Source organism: Salvelinus fontinalis, chromosome 1 (genome assembly GCF_029448725.1).
Source record: "Salvelinus fontinalis isolate EN_2023a chromosome 1, ASM2944872v1, whole genome shotgun sequence".
Lineage (NCBI taxonomy): Eukaryota > Metazoa > Chordata > Actinopteri > Salmoniformes > Salmonidae > Salvelinus > Salvelinus fontinalis.
This window is the reverse complement of record NC_074665.1, coordinates 31,028,417-31,054,845: the sequence shown is the minus strand read 5'-3', so window position 1 is coordinate 31,054,845 and position 26,429 is coordinate 31,028,417. Positions and strand designations below refer to the sequence as shown.

The 26,429-nt window shown below is 45.9% G+C and overlaps 1 protein-coding gene across 5 annotated transcripts in view; it reads left to right on the top strand.

Moving 5' to 3' along the window:
- LOC129853004 (serine/threonine-protein kinase 32C-like) overlaps nucleotides 1–26,429 on the top strand; it is a 98,712-nt gene that overhangs the window by 66,791 nt on the left and 5,492 nt on the right. For 4 of the 5 annotated variants that reach the window (XM_055918624.1, XM_055918643.1, XM_055918651.1 and 1 more), the window contains 9 exons: nucleotides 4,812–4,963; nucleotides 11,934–12,107; nucleotides 15,496–15,533; nucleotides 17,888–17,977; nucleotides 18,205–18,308; nucleotides 18,572–18,688; nucleotides 19,787–19,912; nucleotides 20,906–21,034; nucleotides 21,932–21,999. In XM_055918624.1, coding sequence (XP_055774599.1) covers nucleotides 4,812–4,963; nucleotides 11,934–12,107; nucleotides 15,496–15,533; nucleotides 17,888–17,977; nucleotides 18,205–18,308; nucleotides 18,572–18,688; nucleotides 19,787–19,912; nucleotides 20,906–21,034; nucleotides 21,932–21,999 — 998 coding nt within the window. Of the gene's footprint in view, nucleotides 1–2,434; nucleotides 2,593–4,811; nucleotides 4,964–11,933; nucleotides 12,108–15,495; nucleotides 15,534–17,887; nucleotides 17,978–18,204; nucleotides 18,309–18,571; nucleotides 18,689–19,786; nucleotides 19,913–20,905; nucleotides 21,035–21,931; nucleotides 22,000–26,429 lie in introns of those variants that run through there. The other variant, XM_055918634.1, reaches the window with a different exon arrangement.

Sequence of the window (26,429 nt, the reverse complement as noted above, 5' to 3'; positions counted from 1 at the left end):
CCGCGGTAACTTGATACTACCTGAGACGTGACAGTTGGGGTGGGCTGTGTCATCCTGGTACTTTGTCATTCCAGCTGTTCAATGGGTTTGAACAAAGCTATGGGTTGTTCAATGTTCAAAAGCTGTTCAATGGGTTTGAACAAAGCTTTTTAATGAGCAACCCTTCCTTCATGAACCGGCCTCTGTAAAATGGTGTAGAATCAGCTTGATCCCCTTTGTCGAAGACGCTTGGACCTTCTTTTTCTATATTTTCAGTGGTATTGGTATCAAACACGCCCCCAAAAAGAAAATGAGAATTAAAAACAGGTTCGGCCTCTGGTTCAACCGTGATCTTGCAGAGTTACTCCACCTCAAGAATTGCATTTGGCGAAAGGCTCGGCACACGCATACTCAAGCTGACTGGCTATCGTTCAGACAAATGAGTAGTAAGTGCACTCAGGCTATTCGGACAGCCAAGGTTAGTTACTTTAAGGAGCAGTTCTCTCTCTGTGGGTCTAACTCCAAAAGTTCTGGAAAACGGTTAAAGACCTGGAGAATAATCCCTCCTCTTCACAGCTGTCCATGTCCCTTAATGTTGATGATGTGGTTGTTACTGACAAGAAGCACATGGCTGAGCTCTTTAATCACCACTTCATTAAGGGATAGCCCCCTAACATAACACATCTAACTGCCTGTAGCTCAGGCCCTGAAGCAAGGATATGCATATTCTTGGCACCATTTGAAAGAAAACACTTTGAAGTTTGTGGAAATGTGAATTGAATGTAGGAAAATGTAACACAATAGATCTGGTTGTAACGGTATTCCTCCTCCTCTTCAACCGAAGAGGAGGAGTAGTGATTGAACCAAGGCGCAGCGGGTTGTGATGACATATTTATTTACAGAAAAGACGAAAACACGAACTTGACTATAAACTAACAAAACAACAAAACGGAGTAGACAAACCTGGACATGCGAACTTACATAAAACGCAGAACTCACGAACAGGAAAATGACTACACAAAAGACCGAACTTAAAAACAAACCGAACAGTCCCGTATGGTGCGACAAACACTGACACAGGACACAACCACCCACAACGAACACTGTGAAACAACCTACCTAAATATGACTCTCAATTAGAGGAACGCCAAACACCTGCCTCTAATTGAGAGCCATACCAGGCAACCCTTAAACCAACATAGAAACAGACAACATAGAATGCCCACCCAAACTCACGTCCTGACCAACTAACACATACAACAAACTAACAGAAATAGGTCAGGAACGTGACACTGGTAGAAGAAAATACAAAGAAAAAAACGTTTTTCTTTGTTCTACCACCATCTTTGAAATGCAAGAGAAAGGTCCCAGTTTCAGCCATTACTCTGGTTGTAATTCCAATGCTGTCCACAATATGGCAGCAGTATATGTGCAAAGTGTCAGACAGATAACTTGAAGTATGAGTGAGCTACAGGACATTTAGTCTGAAGTCACCCATGTACATATGGGCAAATCGTGAAGGAGACCGTTGCATTCATATTACATTTTTCTGTAAGAATATCGTCAAATCTGTATACTTGGACTTTGATTTAGCTTTTCCAGTATTAGTAGCCATATTATAAGTTCAACATTTGCAAAACAACCAGTTTTCATAACTCTGAATATTCTTATAATGTTTGTCCAAAAGGAAAAGGCATTCTGTCGCAAAAGGTTAGCACCTACATTTTGCGACAGACAATCTCGTAAAGCCCAGCTTTGTTTGACCTTGATTGGTGCTTATTTGACAAAGATAGTCATTCAAGTGAAGACTTCCAGCGTCATCGGAGTGCCATGAATGTGTCGCTCTCTGACCAAATATGGTGTCCTATAGGATATACTACACCCCTAATGATATAGTGAAGTCTTGTTACGTTCTAGGATCTCTGAGGAATACATACGAACGTGATTTGACCTGTTGAAACAACGTTAAAGGTGAGATTTTCACAGATTCCTTAATTTGCAAATTGAACGAGTGGAAATACAAAATAGATTGTGCATGCTATATGGACCTTTTTTAGGATATGAAAGGATTTTATCTAACAAAACGACACTATGTTATCTCTGGGACCCTTTGGATGATAAATCAGAGCAAGATTTCAGAATGTAAGTACACATTTCACCTTCAGAGTTGAATTTATCAAACCTATCGCGGTGAAAAAAGTGTTTTGTTGTTGGGAGCTCTCCTCAAACAATAGCATGGCATTTTTCTGCAGTAATAGCTACTGTAAATTGGACAGTGCAGTTATATTAACAAGAATTTAAGCTTTCAGCCGATATAAGACACGTATATGTACCGACATTTGTTGTTTCTCTAAAATCTGCGATCTTGACATAAGGCGCTGCATGATTTAATGTTGTTGATGTGGTTGTTACTGACAAGAAGCACATAGCTGAGCTCTTTAATCACCACTTCATTATAAGTCAGGATTCCTATTTGACTCAGCCATACCTCCTTGCCCGTCCAACATTTCCTCATCTCCCAACCCTTGTAATGCGACTATGCCTGATGCTTCTCCCTCTTTTTCCCCTGCCCCGCTACAAAGTTTCTCGCTACAGGCAGTCACTGAGTCCGAGGTACTAAAGGTGCTCCTTAGAAAACATCTGGGTCAGATGGTTTAGACCCTTTCTTCTTTAAGGTTGCGGCCCATATCATCTCCAACCTTTTTTAACCTGTCTCTCCTTTCTGGGAGATAGTTTGTCCTTTATTTAAAGGGGGAGATCAAGCTGATCCTAACTGTTATAGACCTATTTCTATTTTGCCATGTTTATCAAGTGTCGGAAAAACTTGTCAATAATCAACTGACTGGCTTTCTTGATGTCTATAGTATTCTCTCGGTTATGCAATCTGGTTTTCGCTCAGGTTATGGATGTTTCACTGCAACCTTAAAGGTCCTCAATGGTATCACCATTGCCCTTGATTCTAAGCAATATTGTTCTGCTATTTTTATTGACTTGGCCAAAGCTTTTGATACGGTAGACCATTCCATTTTTGTGGGCCAGCTAAGGAGTATTGGTGTCGCTGAGGGGTCTTTGGCCTGGTTTGCTAACTACCTCTCTCAAAGTGTGCAGTATAAAGTCCGAAAATCTGCTGTCTCAGCCACTGCCTGTCACCAAGGGAGTACCCCAAGGCTCAATCCTAGGCCCCACGCTCTTCTCAATTTACATCAACAACATAGCTCAGGCAGTAGGAAGCTCTCTCATCCATTTATATGCAGATGATACAGTCTTATACTCAGCTGGCCCCTTCCTGGATTTTTTGTTAAATGCTCTACAACAAAGCTTTCTTAGTGTCCAACAAGCTTTCTCTAAGCTTTCTCTACCTTGTTCTGAACACCTCCAAAATAAAGGTAATGTGGTTTGGTAAGAAGAATGCCCCTCTTCCCATAGGTGTTATTACTACCTCCGAGGGTTTAGAGCTTGAGGTACTCACCTCATACAAGTACTTGGGAGTATGGCTAGACGGTGCACTGTCCTTCTCTCAGCACATATCAAAGCTGCAGGCTAAAGTTAAATCTAGATTTGGTTTCCTCTTTCGTAATCGCTCCTCTTTCACCCCAGCTGCCAAACTAACCCTCATTCAGATGACCATCCTACCCATGCTAGATTACGGATACATAATTTATAGATCGGCAGGTAAGGGTGCTCTCGAGTGGCTAGATGTTCTTTACCATTCGGCCATCAGATTTGCCACCAATGCTCCTTATAGGACACATCACTGCACTCTATACTCCTCTGTAAACTGGTAATCTCTGTATACCCGTCGCAAGACCCACTGGTTGATGCTTATTTATAAAACCCTCTTAGGCCTCACTCCTTCCTATCTGAGATACCTACTGCAGCCCTCATCCTCCACATACAACGGCCCGTTCTGCCAGTCACATTCTGTTAAAGGTCCCCAAAGCACACACATCCCTGCGTCGCTCATCTTTTCAGTTTGCTGCAGTTAGCGACTGGAACGAGCTGCAACAAACACTCAAACTGGACAGTTTTATCTCAATCTCTTCATTCAAAGACTCAATCATGGACACTCTTACTGACAGTTGTGGCTGCTTTGTATGATGAATTGTTGTCTCTACCTTCTTGACGTTTGTGCTGTTGTTGTGCCCAGTAATGTTTGTACCATGTTTTGTGCTGCTACCATGTTGTGTTGCTACCATGTTGTTGTCATGTTGTGTTGCTACTATGCTGTTTTGTCATGTGTTGCTGCCTTGCTATGTTGTTATCTTAGGTCTCTCTTTATGTAGTGTTGTTTTGTCTCGTTGGGATGCGTGTTTTGTCCTATATTTATGTTGTATTTCTATTTAGAAAATTAAATCCCAGGCCCCCGTCCCCGCAGGAGGCCTTTTGCCTTTTGGTAGGCCGTCATTGTAAATGAGAATTTGTTCTTAACTGACTTGCCTAGTTAAATAAAGGTTAAATAAAAGAAATACAAATTCCTAATGACTGGATGTTACAGTAATGAGGCTTCCCTCCCATACCCCCTGTCCTGATCTTGACATTTCACATTTACTTTTCTCCACTTTGTCCATGGAACGTCTCGTTTTAATGAGCACAACATGATGAGGTCGGAGACTGTTTGTGGCTTGTTTTCCACACTGGAAACATTCTAATGGAGGGCAGTAATATCAGCCATTATGACAATGCATTGTCTCATGCCAGGGTGTACTGGATATCATTGCATACTAATGTGTGTTTGTGCGTGTCTGTGCTTACTTGCTTTATGTGAGTCTGGTTCCAGTCCTAAGTTAGTTGGTAGCTCACTCTCTGTTCTTCTGTCTTTGTCTCCCCTGCAGGTGTGCATCGTGCAGAAGAGGGACACAGAGAAGATGTACGCCATGAAGTACATGAACAAACAGCAGTGCATAGAGAGAGACGAGGTCCGAAACGTCTTTAGAGAGCTAGAGATTCTACAGGAAATTGAACATGTTTTTTTAGTAAACCTCTGGTGACTATCCTGTGTTTTTTTCACTCTCTAAACTGTTTGTTCATTCTGCATGCCTCGGCTGGCTGTGTGTGTGTGTGTGTGTGTGTGTGTGTGTGTGTGTGTGTGTGTGTGTGTGTGTGTGTGTGTGTGTGGATTCTCTGTTGGGGGTGGATGCATGTTTTAACCCTCAATTGGACAATGAGATGAGAATGTTAAATTGAAGGGAATTGTGGTCTCTGTCTCAAATGTCACCCTATTTATAGTGCACTACTTTCGACCAGAGCCTTTTGATAAGAAAGTGGTGATAAGGCTCTGGTCAAAAGTAGTGCACTATATAGGGAACATGAGATTTGACCAGACGATTTTCATCCAGATCCATGAGCCCATTGCACCACCCATTTCTTAATTGCTGCAATGTAAAGTAAGTTGACCCAATACTTTCCCCTCAGGAGTATGATATCTGGGTGACGTCGGGGACCAGCTTCGTTATTCAACTATCTCCGTGTCTCCACAGCACCTATTCTAAATGTAATTGGGAGGCTAGCACAGTGCTTACAGCATATTACACCAAAGCACTTTGCTCCTGTTTAATTGGTAGAATGATATTGCACGCGGCGGTAATATCCTCGGAGTAATTGATACAGGGAGCGTCGATCATTTCATGCACACCCGTTATCACCGAGCACCAAGACAACAGTGCAGCCGCACACACTGCAGCTTATTAGTCTAAGTCTTGTATGCATGTTAGTTTTTATCCGAAGTTGGCGATGATTAAAGTTAGTTTTTTTTGTCTCAGAGAGAAGCTTCCAAAACTAAAATACACAGAGGGCTTTTTAATGAGGTGGTGGTAGTAGTAGTAGGGTGTGTGTGTGTGTGTGTTTTTGTTGTTGTATATAATTCCCTCAAGGAGTCTACAGCCCTATCCTTGTTCTAGTTTATCTGCTTTTCTCTGATTGGCTCTGCTCAGCTCTGTATCTGGGCATCTATGGCACATCAAAAGCCCCATTTTAGTGACAAAGACACAGCAGCGTTATGAGCAGGCAGGAATTATAGTGATCCTTAGATCGCACCTCATCTTCCTGCGATTCAAGTCAACTTCAGAGGGAAACTGGGTAAGTGGTCAGCCCGTCTCAAATGACGCTGGAACAACAACAAGGCATTCCAGAGTGGCGCGGAATTGGTTCCATCACTCTCAGCCGGTATCCGCTTCGGACGGTTCGTAGAAAGTTTGAGATATTATGTATCCCTTTGCTGGTGAATATATTGTTTGGATCATTTATCCATTGTTTTGAGCTCTTCTCCTAAAAACATACACAGGCTGTCAAATCTGCATTACAAACAACATCAATGCATGAGGTGGGGCGGGGGGGGGGGGGTGATAGGAAGGCACATCCTTAACCGTCCCCATCGAACTGTTCAGATTTAGCAAAACAAAGGTAGAAATCTGGCAAAAACCCACATGGAGACGGCCTGCCTGACAAGCCACAGCTGCTCCCGTCTGTCGACTCGGGAACAACCGATACAGTATATTTTTTCCAAAGTTGATTTGCTTTTTGAAACCCACGGACCCCAAACCTGAGCAGCTGTCGGTACCGTAATACTGGCCAGCCTGGTCCCCTGCCAAGCCACCAGAGAACGAACGGCGGAGTTTCTGAAATAACTTTGTACAGAGTGTATCAATCACACTAGCCTCATTTGTGCATTCTTCCTGCAGACGAAGGCTCTCACTGACCAGACTCCTTTTTTGGGGTTGATTTGGCCTTCCTGTTGGGTTCTTCCTTGGGTTGTCTGAAGTTGACATCTCATGTCCTGCTGAGCCTATCGCGCTTACTCAGTGAAACATCGAATGAGAACAGGCTCTGACTTTCTCTCCTCAAACCAGAGAAAGAGGAGCTCGGCACAGAGACGTAAAGGAATTCACTGTTTATTTTTCCTGTCTAAAACAGGAAACCGTCTCCTTCATTAACTTGTTCTTACTTTCAATCAATCAGGTGATGAGGAGTTCCTAATATGGATGTCATCACAATATTTGGTGATACTTTACGACCCTCTTTACAGTGAAAGGGTCAGGAGTTTAATTAGTACTGTCCGTGGGTACGCTGCTGCACATCGTAAGTCTCTGCTGACTGGCAGAACATTGGCCGTGTCCTCGGGCATGCACTGTGTACTGCGTTATGTGCTCTGGCTGTAGGGGTTTGCCCAACGAGGTGTTCCATTATTGATGGGCCAACCAGGGTTTCTGGGAACTGCAGTGCCTATATTCCCCAAGGTAAACATCAGAGGGTGCCACTCATGAGAACGCCAGCTTTGATTAAGATTAGTCGGAGTTGTTTCCGAGATACAACGCCAGAAAGAGAGGGGGAGAGCGGAGGCTTGAGAGAAACGGCCATACCGTAAAGTAACGATTCTTGAAATCGCAACGAAGGCGAGAGAGAGAGAGGGGGGGGGAGTGGAGAGGTGGGGGTAAAAGGTGTTAAGAAGGGATTTGGGCTTTGTTTAGTTTGTCGAAACAGAGTTTCACCATCTTCGAAGCTTTGGATTTGTTTCCTTCTCTATCTCACACACACACACCATTTTGAAGCCTAGGTTTGCTTTCATTATGATGTTGTGAATTCTGTTGGTTTTCTTTTGAAGAAAAAAAAGCTCCATCCATTGCTTCAGAGATAATTCATTAGAGGGAACCTGGGCACCGAATCCACATCACTAGAACAAGACTGCTTTAAAAAGCCTGGAGGACTGTCAAGTTTGCTGCGTGCGCTAATTGCCTTGACCGTTCACTTGCTGCAGATAGATGCCATATAATGTGTAGGAGTGGGATATATATGTATTCAAATGGATTAGCCACCTTGAGAGAAAAACAAGTGTTAGTATCGTCTGCAGCATTCAAGAAATCCACCCAAATCACCCAAGCCATCACGACACGGGTGTAGACGTGGTCTACGTCTCATCCCCCGATCAATTTGTTTTTCTAAATCGCCGAGGTCATTTTTCCATACCCGGACGTACAGTATTACATGCATTAAGTGTATGCAGCGGAATTGATCCTGTGCACTTTCCAGTGTAAATCATTACCGGGACAAGGTTTTGCCTTAAGCATTACATTGAAACAAATCTACTCTCAAACACCGTTGGCCAGATTCCCCTGGGATGTGGACGGAGGCCGTGGACGCTGAACCAAGCGGAGAAGAAAGTGATGCGAGAGGGAGTTAACGTGTCAGAGCGGAGCACTGTGGGATATTTGTCGTCTGTGAGCGGAGGCTTTGGAGACCCTTTTGAAGAGGGGTTTTAAAGGCATCGCAGAGGGTGAGTCATCAGTGGGATCCGCGGAGCGGCGTTCTTCCTCCGCTGTCCGTCCATCCTGTCCATCAGAGAGAGACTGAGAGAGAGAGAGAGAAGTCACTGTGGTGAGAATAGATGCACACACCCTGTCCTCCTCCGTGTCCATTAAGAATATTGATTCCTTGGCAGAAGAGAACAATGCTCTGGGAGACGGTGAGACAAGTTAGGGCTTTACCCCCAAAAAACACAATAGGCATAACAAGCCCTGGGTGGAAGCTTAGGTTCTGTTGACATCCATAAAATTAACTGAAGGATATTTCCTCAGGGGCTAAGTCCTATTCGCTTTCTTCTCCTGCTGTTACAAACGCATTTATACAGCAGTCTGCATTAGATACAGAGCGTCACAGGAGTTAGTCGCAGTCACAGGACTCTGTAACTTTCCAAAGCAACCTCGCCATTAAAGTGATGTTCTTTTCTCTGCAATTGTAACTTTCCAGAGCCACCTTACCGTGTTACGGTCCTGTAGGACGTTCGAAGTGCACCTTGTGAAATAAGGCCAGTGGAGGCGGGGAGAGGGGTGTGCTGAGGGGAATGGGGGGGGGGCTAGGGACCGCAGAGCGAGAGGCAGCGCTCACTCATTCATTGCATTGTTAGAGGGATCCTCAGAGGAGCCGGATGTGTCTTGTGATCCAGCCCCTTGACCAGCCTGAGCCACACTGTCTCTATCACAAGACTATCTAGGCCACAGTCACAAAGCAGACCACATTCAGAGCCCCGTGTCTCTTTTTTTCTCTCTCTTACTCTCTCTCTTACTCTCTCTACCCCATCTCACCCCATCTCTCTCTCCCCTCCATGGCTTTCTCCTCCCTCTCTCTCTCTCTCCTTCTCCCTACGCTTCCCTCGGCTCATTTGTCATCATGGCCTGATTATTTCAGCCTGTTCCTCAGACTCTTTCCAGCATGGTAACCTTCCTCTGTACTCTGCTGTCCCAGTCAGTCCAGGCCTGTCCTGACTGTTCCACATGGCCCCTCTTCTCCTTGGCCCTGCCAAAATTCTCCCAAGGCTCAGACCTTAGCCAGGTCCCCAATCAACTGTCTTGGTCATATTTGACCCATGACAAGTCCATTCTCAAGCTGTTTCCTCTTACAGCTTTCTCTTTATAGTCCTTTTTTTTCTTCAGAACTTTAACTTCTGCAATATTGTCAATGAGAGAGGAGATAAAAGGAGATGTTTGGAGAACTCCGTTTGTGTCTGGTCACACACATTACAGTTCTCCTCTTTCACTAACTTGCTTTCATCTCATCCATTTGTCTTAGCTGCTGCCTTGGCCTCTCCTTGAACGATTTTTACAGACATTTTTACAGGGTGCTTGTGTGCTTTGATTTTGAATTCCCCAAACGTGTCTAGTGAGACACATGCTGTATTTGGTAAAGCATTCATCCGGAATGTTCTCTCTCTCTCGCGCGCTCTCTCTCGCTCTCTTCTTCTCTCTCACTGTCTGTCGCTCCCTGTCCTTGGTGTTAAATCTGAATGTGACAACGCTGTCACTATCCGAGCTTAAATACGGCTCAGATGTCAGCTCCACGTCTGACAGTTTACCTGAAGGGGATGTGGAAACTGCTCTAATCTCAGCCACGGGGGGCTCAGGAAACGGGCCCTAATACCACTGCTATCACACTGGATGCCACAGAGGGCATTCTCTTCACCATCAGCTGCATGCTGCTCGGGATCAGGGCATGACAAGGAGGTGATAAGAAGGTGACAATAACTAGGGACTTGTGGACAGCAAACTCCGTCTCAACCGACCTCAGCCTGGCCATCTGTGTGATGCTGTGTGTGCTTTGGAGTGGAGGTTAGGTGTGTTAGAAGATCTCCAGTCATCAGACCAAGCTGTCGGAACACGTCACCGGGATGTCCACCGTTAGATCCTGCACCGTTTTTCTCTTGATCTGAAGGAAGATGGGCGCTTTGGTGGACATTCTTTAATGTTATGCTTTTTTTTGACTGCAAGAGACTGTATTTTACCCCTAGGTCAGTGTTTCCCGAACTCGGTCCTGGGGATCCCAACGGGAGCACGTTTTTGTTTTTTGCCCTAGCACTACACAGCTGATTCAAATCATCGAAGATTAATGATGAGTTGATTATTTGAATCAGCTGTGTAGCGCTAGGGCAAAAACCAAAACGTGCAACCCTCGGGGTCCCCAGGACCGAGTTTGGGAAGCACTGCCCTAGGCTATAGTTGATTTCACTGACTTACAATAATAACCTTATACAATGCTGATCACATAAGTCCAATATTGTGTTTAGCATGGATCCCTCCCAATCCCTCCTTCTCAGAACTTCTTCACAACCAATCCCTCTGACAGAAATGGGAAATCCCTGTCAATCATTTTTATTTTATGGGGAATATTATGTGAGGCAGTAATGTTTTTCAAAATCGGACCATTTTATCAGTTGATCGGTGTGTTCCTTTTGACGTCAGGGCTTGATATCGTTGTGAACAGCGTTCGGCGTTGCAAAACTGCTGTCTCGGAGAGGATAGGTTGATTTTCACTCGCTCTGAAACACGGTGCTCCATTTTCTCGGATATAGAGAGCAAGAAATTGCGCCTGGAGAGGGCCAATCAAAATGCCCCCTGAGTGTGTGGGGTTAAGCCTGGTGATATAGAGCTAGGATGAGGAAATCTGCCAAGATGAAAAATATATAATAATGCTGCAATAATCTACCAGGCTTTAATGGGAAAATAAAGAAATCTCCCGCTATCTCTCGGCTTGAGCGCCTCCGGGAAGCCTTCTCGCGCTCTCTATCTCTCTCGCTCTCTCTCTCTTGCTCCCTCGCTCTCTCTCTGTTGTGACTACTGTGAGATGATTGTGGGTTTCTGACATGTTGTGTTTACGTACTGTGTGGTTTGGGTTTCCAGTGTGCCGCTAGCGCTTGGTGTTTTAGTCGAAACCTGTGGAGAGGGGGTGTAGTAGAGTGTCCCAAATCCCGCCCAGATTATTTTCTGGGGCGCGTTTTAATGTGATGTGCTTGATTAGTGAGCCTGATTGACAACGATCTTTAGCCGTCCATCAGCCGTTTTCAATTAAGAGACATCAATCAAAGGCTGGCTCTGTTCTCGCCTTAATTTGGCAATCACTCTCCTGCGTTCACGCGCTCCGACAAACGTCAGCTCGTTTAAGATAGCGATCACTCTCCAAGTTATCGCTCCCACTGTGCTTGTTTTGAGCTTACATGTGAGTACGCACTCACACCAACTCCTGCGTACGTTAACACATAATAGGCTATGGGCCGGGGCTCTCTAACGCTGTTCCTGGAGAGCTGCTCTCCTGTAGGTTTTCGATCCAACCCCACTTGTAACTAACCTGATTTCAGTTTATCAACCAGCTAATTATTAGAATATAGGTGTGCTAGATTAGGGTTGGAATGAAAACCTACAGGACGGTAGCTCTCCAGGGACAGAGTTGGAGAGCCCTGATCGACGCACACGCAAACTCAGTTCCACACATACATAGTGAGTGTCTTGTGTGAGATATGCTACGGTTTTACTGTTGTGTGTTTTTGCGGTTGGTAGATGCAGGGTTCACCAGGAGGCATGTGGTCAGCATGTTTTGCGCCTGTGTGTCTTGTTCCCGTGTGTGTCCTTGTTTGTCTGTATCCTGGCCCTAACAGGATGTTGACTGAGCCCTCTGACCTCCTCCTTGTGTCCCAGGTACTCGTTCCAGGACGAGGAGGACATGTTCATGGTGGTGGATCTGCTGCTGGGAGGGGACCTGCGCTACCACCTCCAACAGAACGTCCATTTCAACGAGGACGCTGTCAAACTCTACCTGTGTGAGATGACCCTGGCACTGGACTACCTGCAGAGCCAGCACATCATCCACAGGTATGGGCAACATCCATAGACACAACATCTACTGCACCGGGCTACATATAGGCACGTCATCCACAGGTATGGGCTAGAATAATGACACCGTTTCTCCAAAACACCCAGCAGGTGATCGCTAACACACAGCTGGCCACCGTCTGCTTTTAGCTGTTCGTCTTACCTCCCTGGTTATGCCTCTCCTGGGTGCCACTCCTGGGACTCCTGGCCTTCTCTCTCCCACGCCCTGCTCCAGAGACCTGCCATCCCGTCGCCTGCATGTCCAGAGGGAGATGAATGGCCTGCGTTAGGGGGTGTAATGATGCATCATCATCCTTTTCTCATCTGTCTTGTGTGTCCCCGGGGCAGAGCGGGTAGTCCTGCATCACTCTTTTCACTGTCCCGGGCTCTGACACCGGCTACACGCTCACCTCACTGCAGTACTTGAGAACCGCCACTCTTGGTCTGATGATGTAGCCTTTCAATATGTGGGCTCGTCGGAGGAAAAGCCACAGCTTTTAATTGACTAGTATATCACTGGACAGTGGTTTAGTTCTTTTGTATGCTTTTTAAAGAGCTGAGTTCTCTCCATCGGATTTTGAAACTGAAATGGGTTCAGGAGCCTATAGGCTATGTGTGTCCCAGCAGTCTGTTTTGCTGAACAGAATTGTCTCTATAATCACCTGGGCATTCTCCTTTTCATTTTTGCTTCTTCGCATATCTAAACAAAGCTCTGGTATCTATGTTGCTGTAACCATCAATCTTCTTCAGCGTGGGATGACTTGCAGTCGTGAGTTTTTGTTGAAATTGCCGAGTGCAGTGAAAAGTGTCAGTGCTGTAAATGAAAAGTGTCTGGGTCCCTGTAGACCCTGAAATCCACTCACCGATGGCCTCAAGATGTTTTAACCTTTATTCCGAAGCTCGTTTTCAGCAAATCGCTCCTCGAAAGTGCAAAGAACTGTGTGGGTGCTCGCATACTGGTGAGAAGGCGAGTGCGCGTGTGCGTTTGTGCCGTTGAGCGCACACACGCACACGATGATGTCGATCCAACTAGATCATCACACACTTGTCCTTTCTTTAAACTCAGCAGTTAATTTGAAACATTTTCACCGCGTGAACTTGATCAATGTGCTTCGCGATAGCGTTGGCGGTATCCAGATTGTCGTACCGTTTCTGTGCCATACCGGGGTATACGGTATTACCAGAAGTGCACACAAGGGGTGCTATTTAAAATATATATGTATTGATTTTTTTTCTGCACAAAACAAATTAGGCAACAGGGATCTTGATCCAGGAGGGGATTGAATGTCTCTGCTGTAACCAAGAAGCTTGATCTAGCCACTTAGCTAGCAAGTTAGTAAACCTAGCTGGAGCCCTGAGCTGGATATAATTTATTTGACACATCTTAGATTTCTTATAGTTATACTAGATTTCTTATAGCTATAAGCAGTGTCTTGCTATAAGCAGCTTGCAGCCCTTGCGAGGCGGGGGACCCCCCCCAAAAAATGTCACACCGTCGGTATTTCGAAATACCGCGATATACGGTATATCGCCCAAGCCTTCTTGATAATCTAAATACCAATGAAGTCAGTTAAAAAAATATTCTGTGAGTTTTACCAAGTCTCTCTGTTTTTATCTCATCCTGGTATTAACTGTTCTGACTGACACAATTGTGTCTGCTGGAGGAGGCCAAGTCCAATCCCTAGGTATCTGTGGCCATCTCCTGCTCTACAATTTGGTTTCACGCTGTGGGTTTGTGAAAGGAAAATACTATGATTTTTTTTTTTTTGCACCAACTGGGGGAAGAAGTGTCTCCTAGCAACAGTCTGCTGCTGCCATGATGCCCGAGGAATGAAAAATTTGTCCAAGCGAAGAAGTCCCCAAAGAACGCCAGAACATTCCCCCTGTTTTCTTCTTCTTCTGCACCGAAGACAAACTAAAACAGTGGAAAAAATGTTAACTTCCCACTTCTAAAGTGCAGGGCTTTGAGGTGGATATCCACCTCACACTTGTCAGTCGTCTGCTGCTGGAGTTTCCATGCTTGGGAAACACGTTTGACTGCATTGCTAGTCACGTAAAATAAAAATTGTGTTCAATGAGCAATGCTCTGTATGGTTTTACAAATCAAATAACCACGGTGGTGGTATGGCAGGGCGGCAGAGCTTTCATATTGGATTTTCTCGCATGGCTATAGAACATGAATAGAATGCATTTCCATGAAACCTCTTGAGAAATCCATCAGTTAGCAATAGAGATGTACTTTTTGGTATAGAATAGCCTCGGCGCTAACAGGAATGTTACTTCCTTATCCCCAAACCAGAATGAGCTGGTTTTGCGATATCGGGGCTTTCATATTGGAGTTCTTCCCGTACATTTCCATTTGAATCGCTTGAGAAATACATCAGTTAGCAATATAGACTTACCTCTTGGTATAGCATAGCCTTAGTGCACATGCATTTTATAGTAGTGAATGAGACGAGGACTCTGTGGGCTAAATGGCTTGGGCTTGTGATTACAGTTCCATTTTTCTTCATTTTTTATTGAACCTTTTATTTAACTAGGCAAGTCAGTTAAGAACATATTCTTATTTACAATGACGGTCTACCCCGGCCAAACCCGGACGACGCTGGGCCAATTGTGCGCCGCCCTATGGGACTCCCAATCACGGCCGGATGTGATTCAGCCTAGATTCAAACCAGGGACTGTTCGAATGTTCGGATGTGATTCAGCCTCTTGCACTGAGATGCAGTGCCTTAAACCACTGCGCCACTCGGGAGCCCCATTTAAACCTCTTGAGGAATACACCAGTTAAAAAAAGACTTGATATATCCTGATATGGTCTTGATATATCCTGATATCATGTTAGTGTAGTGTATGAGACTCTCTATGTGGACTAAATGTATTAGTCACACTTGCGTGACAGGCTGCATAATTTAAAAAGTGGTGTGGGCTTTGCTAATTGGCTGTGGTGGGTAAACACCAAGGTGTTGTTGTTTGTGTTGGGTCTCCACTGCATGGGTGCCCCATGTAATAAGCATGTGTGGAGAAAACCTGCAAGTGTCTCCAAGGGATTGGATTGGAAATCGCCATGTTCCCGCTCATCCATGTCCAATGTAGTGTTGTAGGGATCGATACATCGCAACACATACACACATGGGCACGCATATGTAATACACAGCCACGTGATGTAAGCATAGAATAAAATACGTCAAGACACACACACACACACACACACACACCTACAAGCCTCAACACGCCGATACACATTCTGTTCCACACACGTGCAAGCAGATGCACGTGCGCACTTAGAAACGCACGTTCTGTGACACACGTTTTATATTGACTATAAATAGTTCCATGTTCTTAGACACTGATGAATCTGTGTTTCTCTCCCTCCTTTCTCTCACAGGGATATCAAACCAGACAACATCTTGTTGGACGAGCAAGGTGAGCAGGCCTCCTCTTAGAGATGACTTTTGTCCTGTACTCATTACATGTTCGCGACATGTCACAGACAGACCTGTGTACATGTTTTACCGTCACGTAACATACTACAGTGCATTCAGAAAATATTCACACCCCTTGACTTTTTCCACATTTTGTTGTTGTGCCTGAATTTACATTTAAATTGAGATTTTGCGTTAGTGGCCTACGCACAATACCCCATATGTCAATGTGGAATTGTGTTTTAAGACATTTTTACAAATTAACTAAAAATGAAAAGCTGAAATGTCTTGATTCAATAGGTATTCAACCCCTTTGTTATGGCAAGACGCATAACAAGTTGCATTTACTCACGCTGTGCAATAATAGGGTTCAACATGATTTTGAATGACTTCCTCATCTCTGTACCCCACACATCTGTAAGGTCCCTGAGTCGAGCACTTTCACAGATTCAACCACAAAAAGCAGGGAGGCTTTCCAATGCTTCGCAAAGAAGGGCACCTATTGGTAGATGGTTAAACATAAAGACAAAGCAGACAGTGAATATCCCTTTGAGCATGGTGAAGTTATTAATTACATGTTGGATGGTGTATTAATACATCCAGTCACTGCAAAGATACAGGTGTCCTACCTAACTCAGTTGCCGGAGAGGAAGTAAACCGCTCAGGGATTTTAAAACAGCTAAACATTCTATTATTTTGGGGACAGGTTGAAAAGCATTAAACATTTATAGCAATTTAGCTAGCTAGCTTGTGGTTGCAATCTCATTTGTTCTATTTAGCTAGCTTGCTGTTGCTAGCTAATATGTCCTGGGATATAAACGTAGAGTTGTTCTTTTACCTGAAATGCACAAGGTCCTCCAACAATTAATCCACACATAAAACGGTCAACCGAATCGTTTCTAGTCATCTGTCCTCCTTCCAGACCTTTTCTTCTTTGGACTTTATATGGCGATTGGCATCTAAACTTTCATAGTATTACCATGACAACCGACGTACTCAGTTCGTCTTTCAATCACCCATGTGGGTATAACCAATAAGGAGATGGCACGTGGGTATCTACTTCTATAAACCAATGAGGAGATGGGAGAGGCAGGACTTGCACTGCGTTTAGCGTCACAAATAGAACTGACTTCTATTTTAGCACTTGGCAACGCAGACGCTCGTTGGCTTGCGTGAGCAGTGTGGGTGCAATGATTGAATAACATGTATGTGTACATTTATTTTCCAGTGCGCGAGCGGTGTGGTCAGCATGTTATAGCGATTTATATTTCTATTGCAAAAATACTTGTAGGCCGACTGCTAAAATGTTTGAGGGGGCTTAACTATTTCAGAATAAAAATAAACGGGATGGAGCTATGCACAGGCAAAATCCTAGAGAAAAAACTCCTTCAGTCTGCTTTACACCAGAGACTGGGAGAGGAATTCACCTTTCAGCAGGAAAATAACCTACATCACAAGGCCAAATCTACACTGGAGTTGTTTACCAAGAAGACTGTGAATGTTCCTGAGTGGCCAAGTTAGAATTTTGACTTAAATCTGCTTGAAAATCTATGTCAAGACTTTAAAAATCGCTATCTAGTCATGATCCCCAACATCTTGACAGAGCTTGAAGAATTTTGAAAAGAATAATTGGCAAATATTGCTCAATTCACATGTGCAATACTCTTATAGACTTATCCAAGAAGACTCACAGCTGTAACCATTGCCAAATGTGTTTCTAACGTGTTGACTCAGGGGTTTGAGTACTTATGCAACAGCTATTTTAGTTAAGACATTTTTTTCTTGCACTTTGACATTAGAGTATTTTGTGTAGATTGTTGACAAAAAAGGTCAATATGTTATATGCAGTTATATGTGGTCTGGATTTGGCAGTACTACCACTAGACCAGACTCCGTCACACAAGTCTTGTTGACACACTGAATCATGTTTTCATTAAGCTATTTGTGTTTTATTTTTCGTTACAGTTAGTTAGTCAGAGTTAGCTACTGTAGCTTGAAGTTTATTTTGGCTAGTTTTGTTGGAGAAATAAACATGTTTTTTGAATTTTATGGATGTAGTGTTAAATATAAGTAGTTTGGTTCTGATGCTGCTTTCATGACAAGTGGGAAAATTGGAAAATACTACCAATAACAGGTTCTAGTGTTCAAAACCCATATTAATAGATTGTTTTTATAAATAATGTTTTATTGTTCCATTTAACTGCCGAAAATGCTGTTGGCAAGGTAATTTCCTTAATATGCGATGTGAGAGTTCAGCATATGGGAGAAGTCGGCGCTCAGAGATGGTAGACATGTTTCCCACTAACCAATAAAATGAGATGTTATGAATGCACCATAAGCACGATATCTTCACAGGCCACGCCCACCTGACAGACTTCAACGTTGCTACAATAATCAAGGATGGAGAGAGGGCCACTGCCTTAGCTGGAACCAAGCCTTACATGGGTAAGACTGTTATTCCTTCAACCCTTGGAAACCCTTATCACTGGCCTGGTCCCAGATCTGTTTGTGGCATCTTGCCAACTCCTATGGTCATTGCCACAACTATGACAAGACAGATCTGGGACCCGGAAACCTTATCATTAACATACTGTGTAAATATCCATCAGTAAGCTATGGTCTTGACTGAGTGTAGCCTAGCTGTCTGAACCTGTCTGTTGTATCCCCTTCAGCACCAGAGATCTTCCAGTCCTTTGTGAGTGGGGGGACGGGTTATGCCTTTGAGGTGGACTGGTGGTCACTAGGCGTGACTGTCTTCGAGGTGCTGCGTGGATGGGTAAGGAAAGGCATTATGGGCAGTGGAGCTGTTCTTGAGTTATGACAACTGACGCTTACTGTATGTGGTTGATACTCATCTCTTTCCATCTCTCTCTCTCTCTCTCTCTCTCTCTCTCTCTCTCACTGTCTGTCTATGCTTTCGTCCCCCTCTATCTTCCTCCCTCTTTTTCTCTCACTCTCTTTGCCTGCCTTTCTCTCATACCACCTTAATCTTTCTATTTTCCCTCCCTCTCACCTTCTCTCTCTTTCTCCCTCTGTCAGAGACCCTATGAAATCCATGCCAGTAACTCAGTGGAGTCTTTAATGCAGCTCTTCAGTACCGTCAGTGTGCAGTACAACACCGCCTGGCCCAAGGACCTGGTCCATCTCATGAGGAAGGTGAGTGGAAAGGGGAGGGGAGGGAAGGGGGAAAGTGGACAGCAGAGGAAAGTTGTGAGGAGGGCAGGGAAGAAGAGAGCAGAGGAGGGGAGAGGAGAGGACAGGACAGGAGGGGAGTAGAAGAGGGAAGATGGACCAGAAGTGGAGAGATGGGCTGCTGTGTGGAGAGTTGTCGGGGGAGAGTGTACAATGGAGTAGAGAGTCGAGGCAGTGGTCAGAAGACAGTGGGAGGCTAATCATAATTGCAGGTGGGGGGGGCTCGCAGCAGTAGTGGAGGTGAACGTGGATGGAGGGAGAAGGGCCTGAGGCCAGAGGGTAAGAACGGGAGAGATTGAGAGAGATAAGGTCAGGGAGGAGAGACTGATGGAGTGGCAGGGAGACGGAGGAGTGAGGGACTACTCTCTACTCTGTGCGTGTCTGCTCCATTCAGAGCCAAAGCGGAGACTCCAGAGCGATGGCATCGGTCTCTTCCGCTCGGCTGCTGATCTATTACCATGTCTGAACTCCACCGAGACAGACTTAACCAGCCCTCTGGGAGAAATGACTCGCCGTCGGAATTTCGGGTGTGGGAGAGTTGGGAGAGAGACTGTTGCCATGACAACAGACCACATCCCCCCCCCCCCCCCAAAAAAAATTATCCTAGGTGTATGTTAAGCTGTACCACGGTGAAGTCAAACAGCTGTTTTCCTCCATTGTAGATACAACAATATTGATACAAGTCACATGTATTTAGTTTCTCCCCTGACAATGATCTCAATCCTTCTCTGATTCCATCTATGCTAATCAGGGTAACATCTTTATTTTGGATTCATAAGGGACCTGATCCTTGTACTGTACGACTGTGGCTGACTTAAGAGTGCCCCCTAATGGTGACACCACCTAGGTTATTGGATCTGATTTTAGCATTCGACTTGTTTTGTCTACAGTCATAAGGTTTTCACCTTCAATACAACTTTATTAATCCCTGAGGGGAATTTAGGAAGGAATGCCGTGTATCTCTCTGTAGAGATTATATTCTTTTGTATCTTTAATGGGTCTAAATTAGATATAATTGTGTGCGTGTGTGTGTGTGTGTGTGTGTGTGCGCACGCCTCCCAGCTGCTGACTGTGAACCCAGAGCATCGTTTCTCCAGCCTGTCTCACATGCAGACGGCTCCCTACCTCTCTGACATCAACTGGGACGCTGTCTACGAGAAGAAGATAGATGCTGGGTTCGTTCCTAACGTAAGCATGGACCATAAACCTATCACAGAGGAGCATAGAAGTTTCAGCTTATGGACCATGAACACTGATTCACACATAATACAGTATATACACCACATGACCAAAAGTATGTGGACACCTGCATGTCGAAAATCTCATTCCTAAATCATGACCATTAATATGTAGTTAACCCCCCCCCCCCCACCCACCCTTTTGCTGTTATAACAGCCAACATTCTTCTGGGAAGGCTTTCCACTAGATGTTGAAACATTTGTTTGGGGACTTGCTTCCATTCAGCCACAAGAGCATTAGTGAGGTTGGGCACTGATGTTAGGCGATTAGGCCTGGCTCGCAGTCGGCGTTCCAATTCATCCCAAAGGTGTTCGATGGGGTTGAGGTTAGGGCTCTGTGCAGGCCAGTCAAGTTCTTCCACACTGATCTCGACAAATCATTTCTGTATGGATCTCGCTTTGTGCACAGGGGGCATTGTAATGTTGAAACAGGGAAGGGCCTTCCCCAAACTGTTGCCACAAATTTGGACGCACAGAATCATCTAGAATGTCATTGTGTGCTGTAGCGTTAAGATTTGGAGGTGAGCCTCACTCCAGCCGACGCTTGGCATTGCGCATGGTGATTTTAGGCTTGTGTGCGGCTGCTCGGCCATGAAAACCCATTTCAAGGATACACCTGAGCTCAATTTCGAGTCACATAGCAAAGGGTCTGAATACTTTATTTATTTTATAAAAACCTGTTTTCGCTTTGTCATTATGGGGTATTATGTGTAGATTGATTTAATTTTTTTTATGTAATCAATTTTAGAATTAGGCTGTAACGTAACAAAATGTGGAATAGGGGAAGGGACCTGAATACTTTCCGAATGTACCGTATTTGTCATATGCACAGTACAATGAAATGCTAACTTGCAGGTACACGTGTGTGTGTGTGTGTGTGTGTGTGTGTGCCTGTATTAGTGTATATTCATTCATTAGTGTACTGTGTGTCTTGGTTCCACAGAAGGGCCGTCTGCATTGCGACCCCACCTTTGAGCTGGAGGAGATGATACTAGAATCTCGTCCCCTCCACAAGAAGAAGAAAAGACTGGCCAAGAACAGGTCACGGGAAGCCAGCAAGGATTCCCAGTCGGTGAGTGTCACATCACCCAGTCACTACTAACTGTGCCTGAGTCATGTTCATTAGGCACCAAACTGAAGAAAACGGACTGAAACTTGGAGGTTACTACCTGAACTTGTCCAATTAGAAATGTTTATTTGTGTTTTCCGTTGCAAAATGTTTTGCTACGGCATGCCCTAAATAATTCAACCCTTGTAAATAGTGCTTTAACCTGAGGTATTGGACAGTTTAGCAGGTCTTGGTTTACTCAGAGTGCAGGGTGCCTTCTGTAGCCTTCTGTTCCCCAGTTGTTATTTTTGTCCCTTCATTTCATGAATATCATCATCTCTTTGTCTTGAAGACCGGTTATTTGCTTGCATGATTACAGTATTTTAAGAAACCCACTTTTATTATCTGTGATTGCGGCCACAATTTACCATGGATGTTAGACAATCCATATTTAGGAGCTGTGCCAGGTTTTCATCCGCTAAAGCGTCTCATTACGAGCTCCACGTATTATTGTCGACTTTCAGTGTTATCGAAAGTGATCTCTGGGCACTGTAATTGCAGTAAAACTTGTATATTCTAACAATAGCCGCCATCTTACTCCGGGCCTTCTATTGTGTGAGGGGGGCTGGGTTATTACATAGATTATTAAATGATGACGCCTTCAGTGGTGTTGTGATGCCCCCCTCCAAGTGCTTTTGGAAATATGCACTTCTATTTTTGTCCCGTGCCAAACGTCTAATTTGAGGGAAAGAACACAAACAAATCACCAGGCGTGATTTAAAGGAGGGAAGAAGGGGGTGTTTGTAATCTTTCAGGTCTCGCTGGTGATTGTTTGAGGTGAAATTGATCTCCTCGTCCGCCGTTGTCGCCCTGTGTGTGTGTGTGATGATGATGGCTGTTCCCTTTCCTTGCTCCCCTCAGGAGAACGACTACCTACAGGAGTGCCTTGAAGTGGTGCAGTCTGAGTTCATGATCTTCAACCGCGAGAAGTAAGACCACATACGAAACCCTTCGCCTGGGAGACCAATCAAAATACATTCATGTTAAACCATTTATGGAAATTGTATTTAAAGTGGCATGCGTAAGGCTGACATAACACCTACATAAGGTCTAGGCAAGCTGACATATACATGAATAGATATTTATGAATATCCTAAGCATTTTTAGCTCTATAATATACTAAGACGATATAAACGCGGACCCAATTACTGAACCTGGGAGACTAATTTTAAAAAACACATTGTTACATCAGTCTTAGCTCTATTTATACCATGGTATTGTTTAATACTCATTCCTGATTGGCTTGAAGGGCATTCTAGAGTGTGCGTTATTTCCCTATACAGCACAGTATATCAGCACGGTAGAAGTCAATGGCTATAAGTCATTCTTCCATGTTCTACGTTTGAGTTGCTTTTGAAAGCAGAAGTCGAATTGAAAACATTATTGGCATTGTTGAATTCAACTTTCAAAAATAGAGTTAGGACCAATGTTTTGGTAAGCTAAACTAGCAAGTCTATTTGTTTGGTTACCAAGGCAACTGCTGTAGCTATCTATATACTGTAGTAACTTGCTAGCTACTTCAGTCGATGTTGAACACATTTCTACCGGCAAATGTGTTAAATTATAGCATGGTATAAAAGGGATAATCAACTCGGGGCTCTGGAACGTGATGCAATTTCGTGGAAGTTTAGTTCCTCTCCGCTATTGTAATCGCATCGTGGAACGTCGTTCACTCTTTTCGAGAGCGCATAGCCCCTTGTTGATTTATCCCTTACATATGACATAAGCACTAAAATGATATAACGATTATTTACATGGTAATTTCTCCATGTAATCTATCGTTTGCAGAACAATATGCAATATGTGGTCATCATATCAAAGGTTAGAAGGTGGTGTTATGAATCAACCTTAAAATAGTTAGGTTTCTGCAGTCATCATTTTAAGTTTATGGTGAATAGCTGTTTATGTGCTACTGCACATCCTCCCTGTTCACTTTTGCTTCCAGTGACGTTGACATCACTCTGCAATTCATATAGAAATGCTCTGTACATTACCTCGACTTAATGATGGCGTTACAAAAATATATAGCCGTTTTATGACCCTATATTGTTGCCATAATGCTGTGTTTATATTAAGAGATTCTACACTGGTGATAGTTCATATTTCATGTAATGAAAAAATGAGTACCTCATTTATTATTTACCTGTCTGAGATTGCAGCGTAATTTGGAGTTCTTCCTGCATGGCAAATTTAGTTTTCTTATTGCTGTAATTAATGGAGCTTGAGTTCTATTTTTACTACTTGGGCATAATCTCTAGACATATAGTATATCACAGTCCTTAGACTCCCACTATGTATTCTAATCACACATTTTTTCACTCTCCTATCCCTTGTGTGGTTGAGCGTGCACGTGTACATGTGTGTGTGTATGTATGTATGTACACTACCGTTCAAAAGTTTGGGGTCACTTAGAAATGTCCTTGTTTTTTAAAGAAAAGCTATTTTTTTGTCCATTAAAATAACATCAGATTGATCAGAAATATAGTGTAGACATTTGTTAATGTTGTAAATGACTATTGTAGCTGGAAACGGCAGATTTTTAATGGAATATCTACGTAGGCGTACAGAAGCCCATTATCAGCAACCATCACTCCTGTGTTCCAATGGCATGTTGTTGTTAGCTAATCCAAGTGTATCCTTTTAAAAGGCTAATTGATCATTACAAAACCCTTTTGCAATTATGTTAGCACAGCTGAAAACTGTTGTTTTGATGAAAGAAGCAATAGATCTGGCCTTCTTTAGACTAGTTGAGTATCTGGAGCATCAGCGTTTGTCTGTTCGATTACAGGCTCAATGTAACGGTCCTGACCTGTTTTATGTTGTTTTTGTATGTGTTTAGGTCAGGGCATGTGTTTTGGGTGGGCAGTCTATGTTATCTGTTACTATGTTGGTTTTGGTTGCCTGGTATGGCTCTTAATTAGAGGCAGGTGTTTTGCGTTCTCCTCTAATTAAGAGTCATATTTAGGTAGGGTGTTCTCACTGTTTGTTTGTGGGTGATTGTCTCCTGTGTCGTCTAATGTATGTACCATACGGGACTGTTTGGCTGTTCGTTTATTTTGATGTCGTCTGTTTCCTGTCCGTGAGTTTACGTTTAGTTATGTAAGTTTATGTTCAGGTTTCGTCAACGTCGTTTTCTTGTTTTGTATTTTTGAAAGTGTTTTGTTTTTTCGTGTTGCCATCATAGTTTTTTCCAAATAAAGAGATGGCCTATTTCCCTACTGCTGCATTTTGGTCTGATGATCCTTCTCTCCTCTCCTCGTCCGAGGATGAGGAGAGAGACAGCCCTTACAGAAACACCCACCACAACAGGACCAAGCGGATTGAGGAGAGAGAAAAAGAACTAAGGCACTGGACACAGGAGGAATGGTCTTGGGAGATCATGGACGGAAAAGGACCCTGGGGAAGGGTTGGAGAGAATCGCCGCTCTCGGGAGGTGAAGAAGGCAGCCACAGCCCAGGAGCGGTGGATTGAGGAGGCAGCACGTATGAGAGGCTGGAAGCCCGAGAGGCTCACCCAAGAATTTCTTGGGGGGGGGGGCTAAAGGGGAGTGTGGCGAAGCCGGGTTGGATACCTGAGCCAACTCCCCGGGCTTGCCGTGGAGTAAGAGGGCGTCGTACTGGTCAGACACCGTGTTATGCGGTAAAGCGCACGGTGTCCCCAGTACGCGTGCTTAGCCCAGTGCGGGCTATTCCACCTTGCCGCACTGGGAGGGCTAGGTTGGGCATCGAGCCGAGTGCCATGAAGCCGGCCCAACGTATCTGGTCTCCAGTATGTCTCCTCGGGCCGGCGTACATGGCACCAGCCTTACAGGTGGTGTCCCCGGTTCGCCTGCATAGGCCAGTGCGGGCTATTCCACCTCGCCGCACTGGCAGGGCTACGGGGACCATTCAACCTGGTAGGGTTGGGGAGGCTCGGTGCTCAAGAGCACGTGTCCTCCTTCACGGTCCGGTATATCCGGCTCCACCTTCCCACCCCAGCTCAGTACCACCAGTGCCTACACCACGCACCAGGCTTCCAGTGCATCTCCAGAGCCCTGTTCCTCTTCCACGCACTCTCCCTATGGTGCGTGTCTCCAGCCCGGTACCTCCAGTTCCGGTACCACGCACCAGGCCTAGAGTGCGCCACGAGAGTCCAGTGTGGCCAGTTCCTGTTCCCCGCACTCGCCCTATGGTGCGTGTCTTCAGCCCGGTACCTACAGTTCCGGTACCACGCACCAGGCCTATAGTGCGTCTCAGCCGGCCAGAGTCTGCCGTCTGCCTAGCGCCAGAGCCGTCCTGCCATGACCAGCCAGAGCCGTCCTGCCATGACCAGCCAGAGCCGTCCTGCCATGACCAGCCAGAGCCGTCCTGCCATGACCAGCCAGAGCCGTCCTGCCATGACCAGCCAGAGCCGTCCTGCCATGACCTGCCAGAGCCGTCCTGCCATGACCTGCCAGAGCCGTCCAGCCAGGACCTGCCAGAGCCGTCCAGCCAGGACCTGCCAGAGCCGTCCAGCCAGGACCTGCCAGAGCCGTCCAGCCAGGACCTGCCAGAGCCGTCCAGCCAGGACCTGCCAGAGCCGTCCAGCCAGGACCTGCCGGAGTCCCTCGGCCAGGACCTGCCGGAGTCCCTCGGCCAGGACCTGCCGGAGTCCCTCGGCCCGGACCTGCCGGAGTCCCTCGGCCAGGACCTGCCGGAGTCCCTCGGCCAGGACCTGCCGGAGTCCCTCGGCCAGGACCTGCCGGAGTCCCTCGGCCCGGACCTGCCGGAGTCCCTCGGCCCGGACCTGCCGGAGTCCCTCGGCCCGGACCTGCCGGAGTCCCTCGGCCCGGACCTGCCGGAGTCCCTCGGCCCGGACCTGCCGGAGTCCCTCGGCCCGGACCTGCCGGAGTCCCTCGGCCCGGACCTGCCGGAGTCCCTCGGCCCGGACCTGCCGGAGTCCCTCGGCCCGGACCTGCCGGAGTCCCTCGGCCCGGACCTGCCGGAGTCCCTCGGCCCGGACCTGCCGGAGTCCCTCGGCCCGGACCTGCCGGAGTCCCTCGGCCCGGACCTGCCGGAGTCCCTCGGCCCGGACCTGCCGGAGTCCCTCGGCCCGGACCTGCCGGAGTCCCTCGGCCCGGACCTGCCGGAGTCCCTCGGCCCGGACCTGCCGGAGTCCCTCGGCCCGGACCTGCCGGAGTCCCTCGGCCCGGACCTGCCGGAGTCCCTCGGCCCGGACCTGCCGGAGTCCCTCGGCCCGGACCTGCCGGAGTCCCTCGGCCCGGACCTGCCGGAGTCCCTCGGCCCGGACCTGCCGGAGTCCCTCGGCCCGGACCTGCCGGAGTCCCTCGGCCCGGACCTGCCGGAGTCCCTCGGCCCGGACCTGCCGGAGTCCCTCGGCC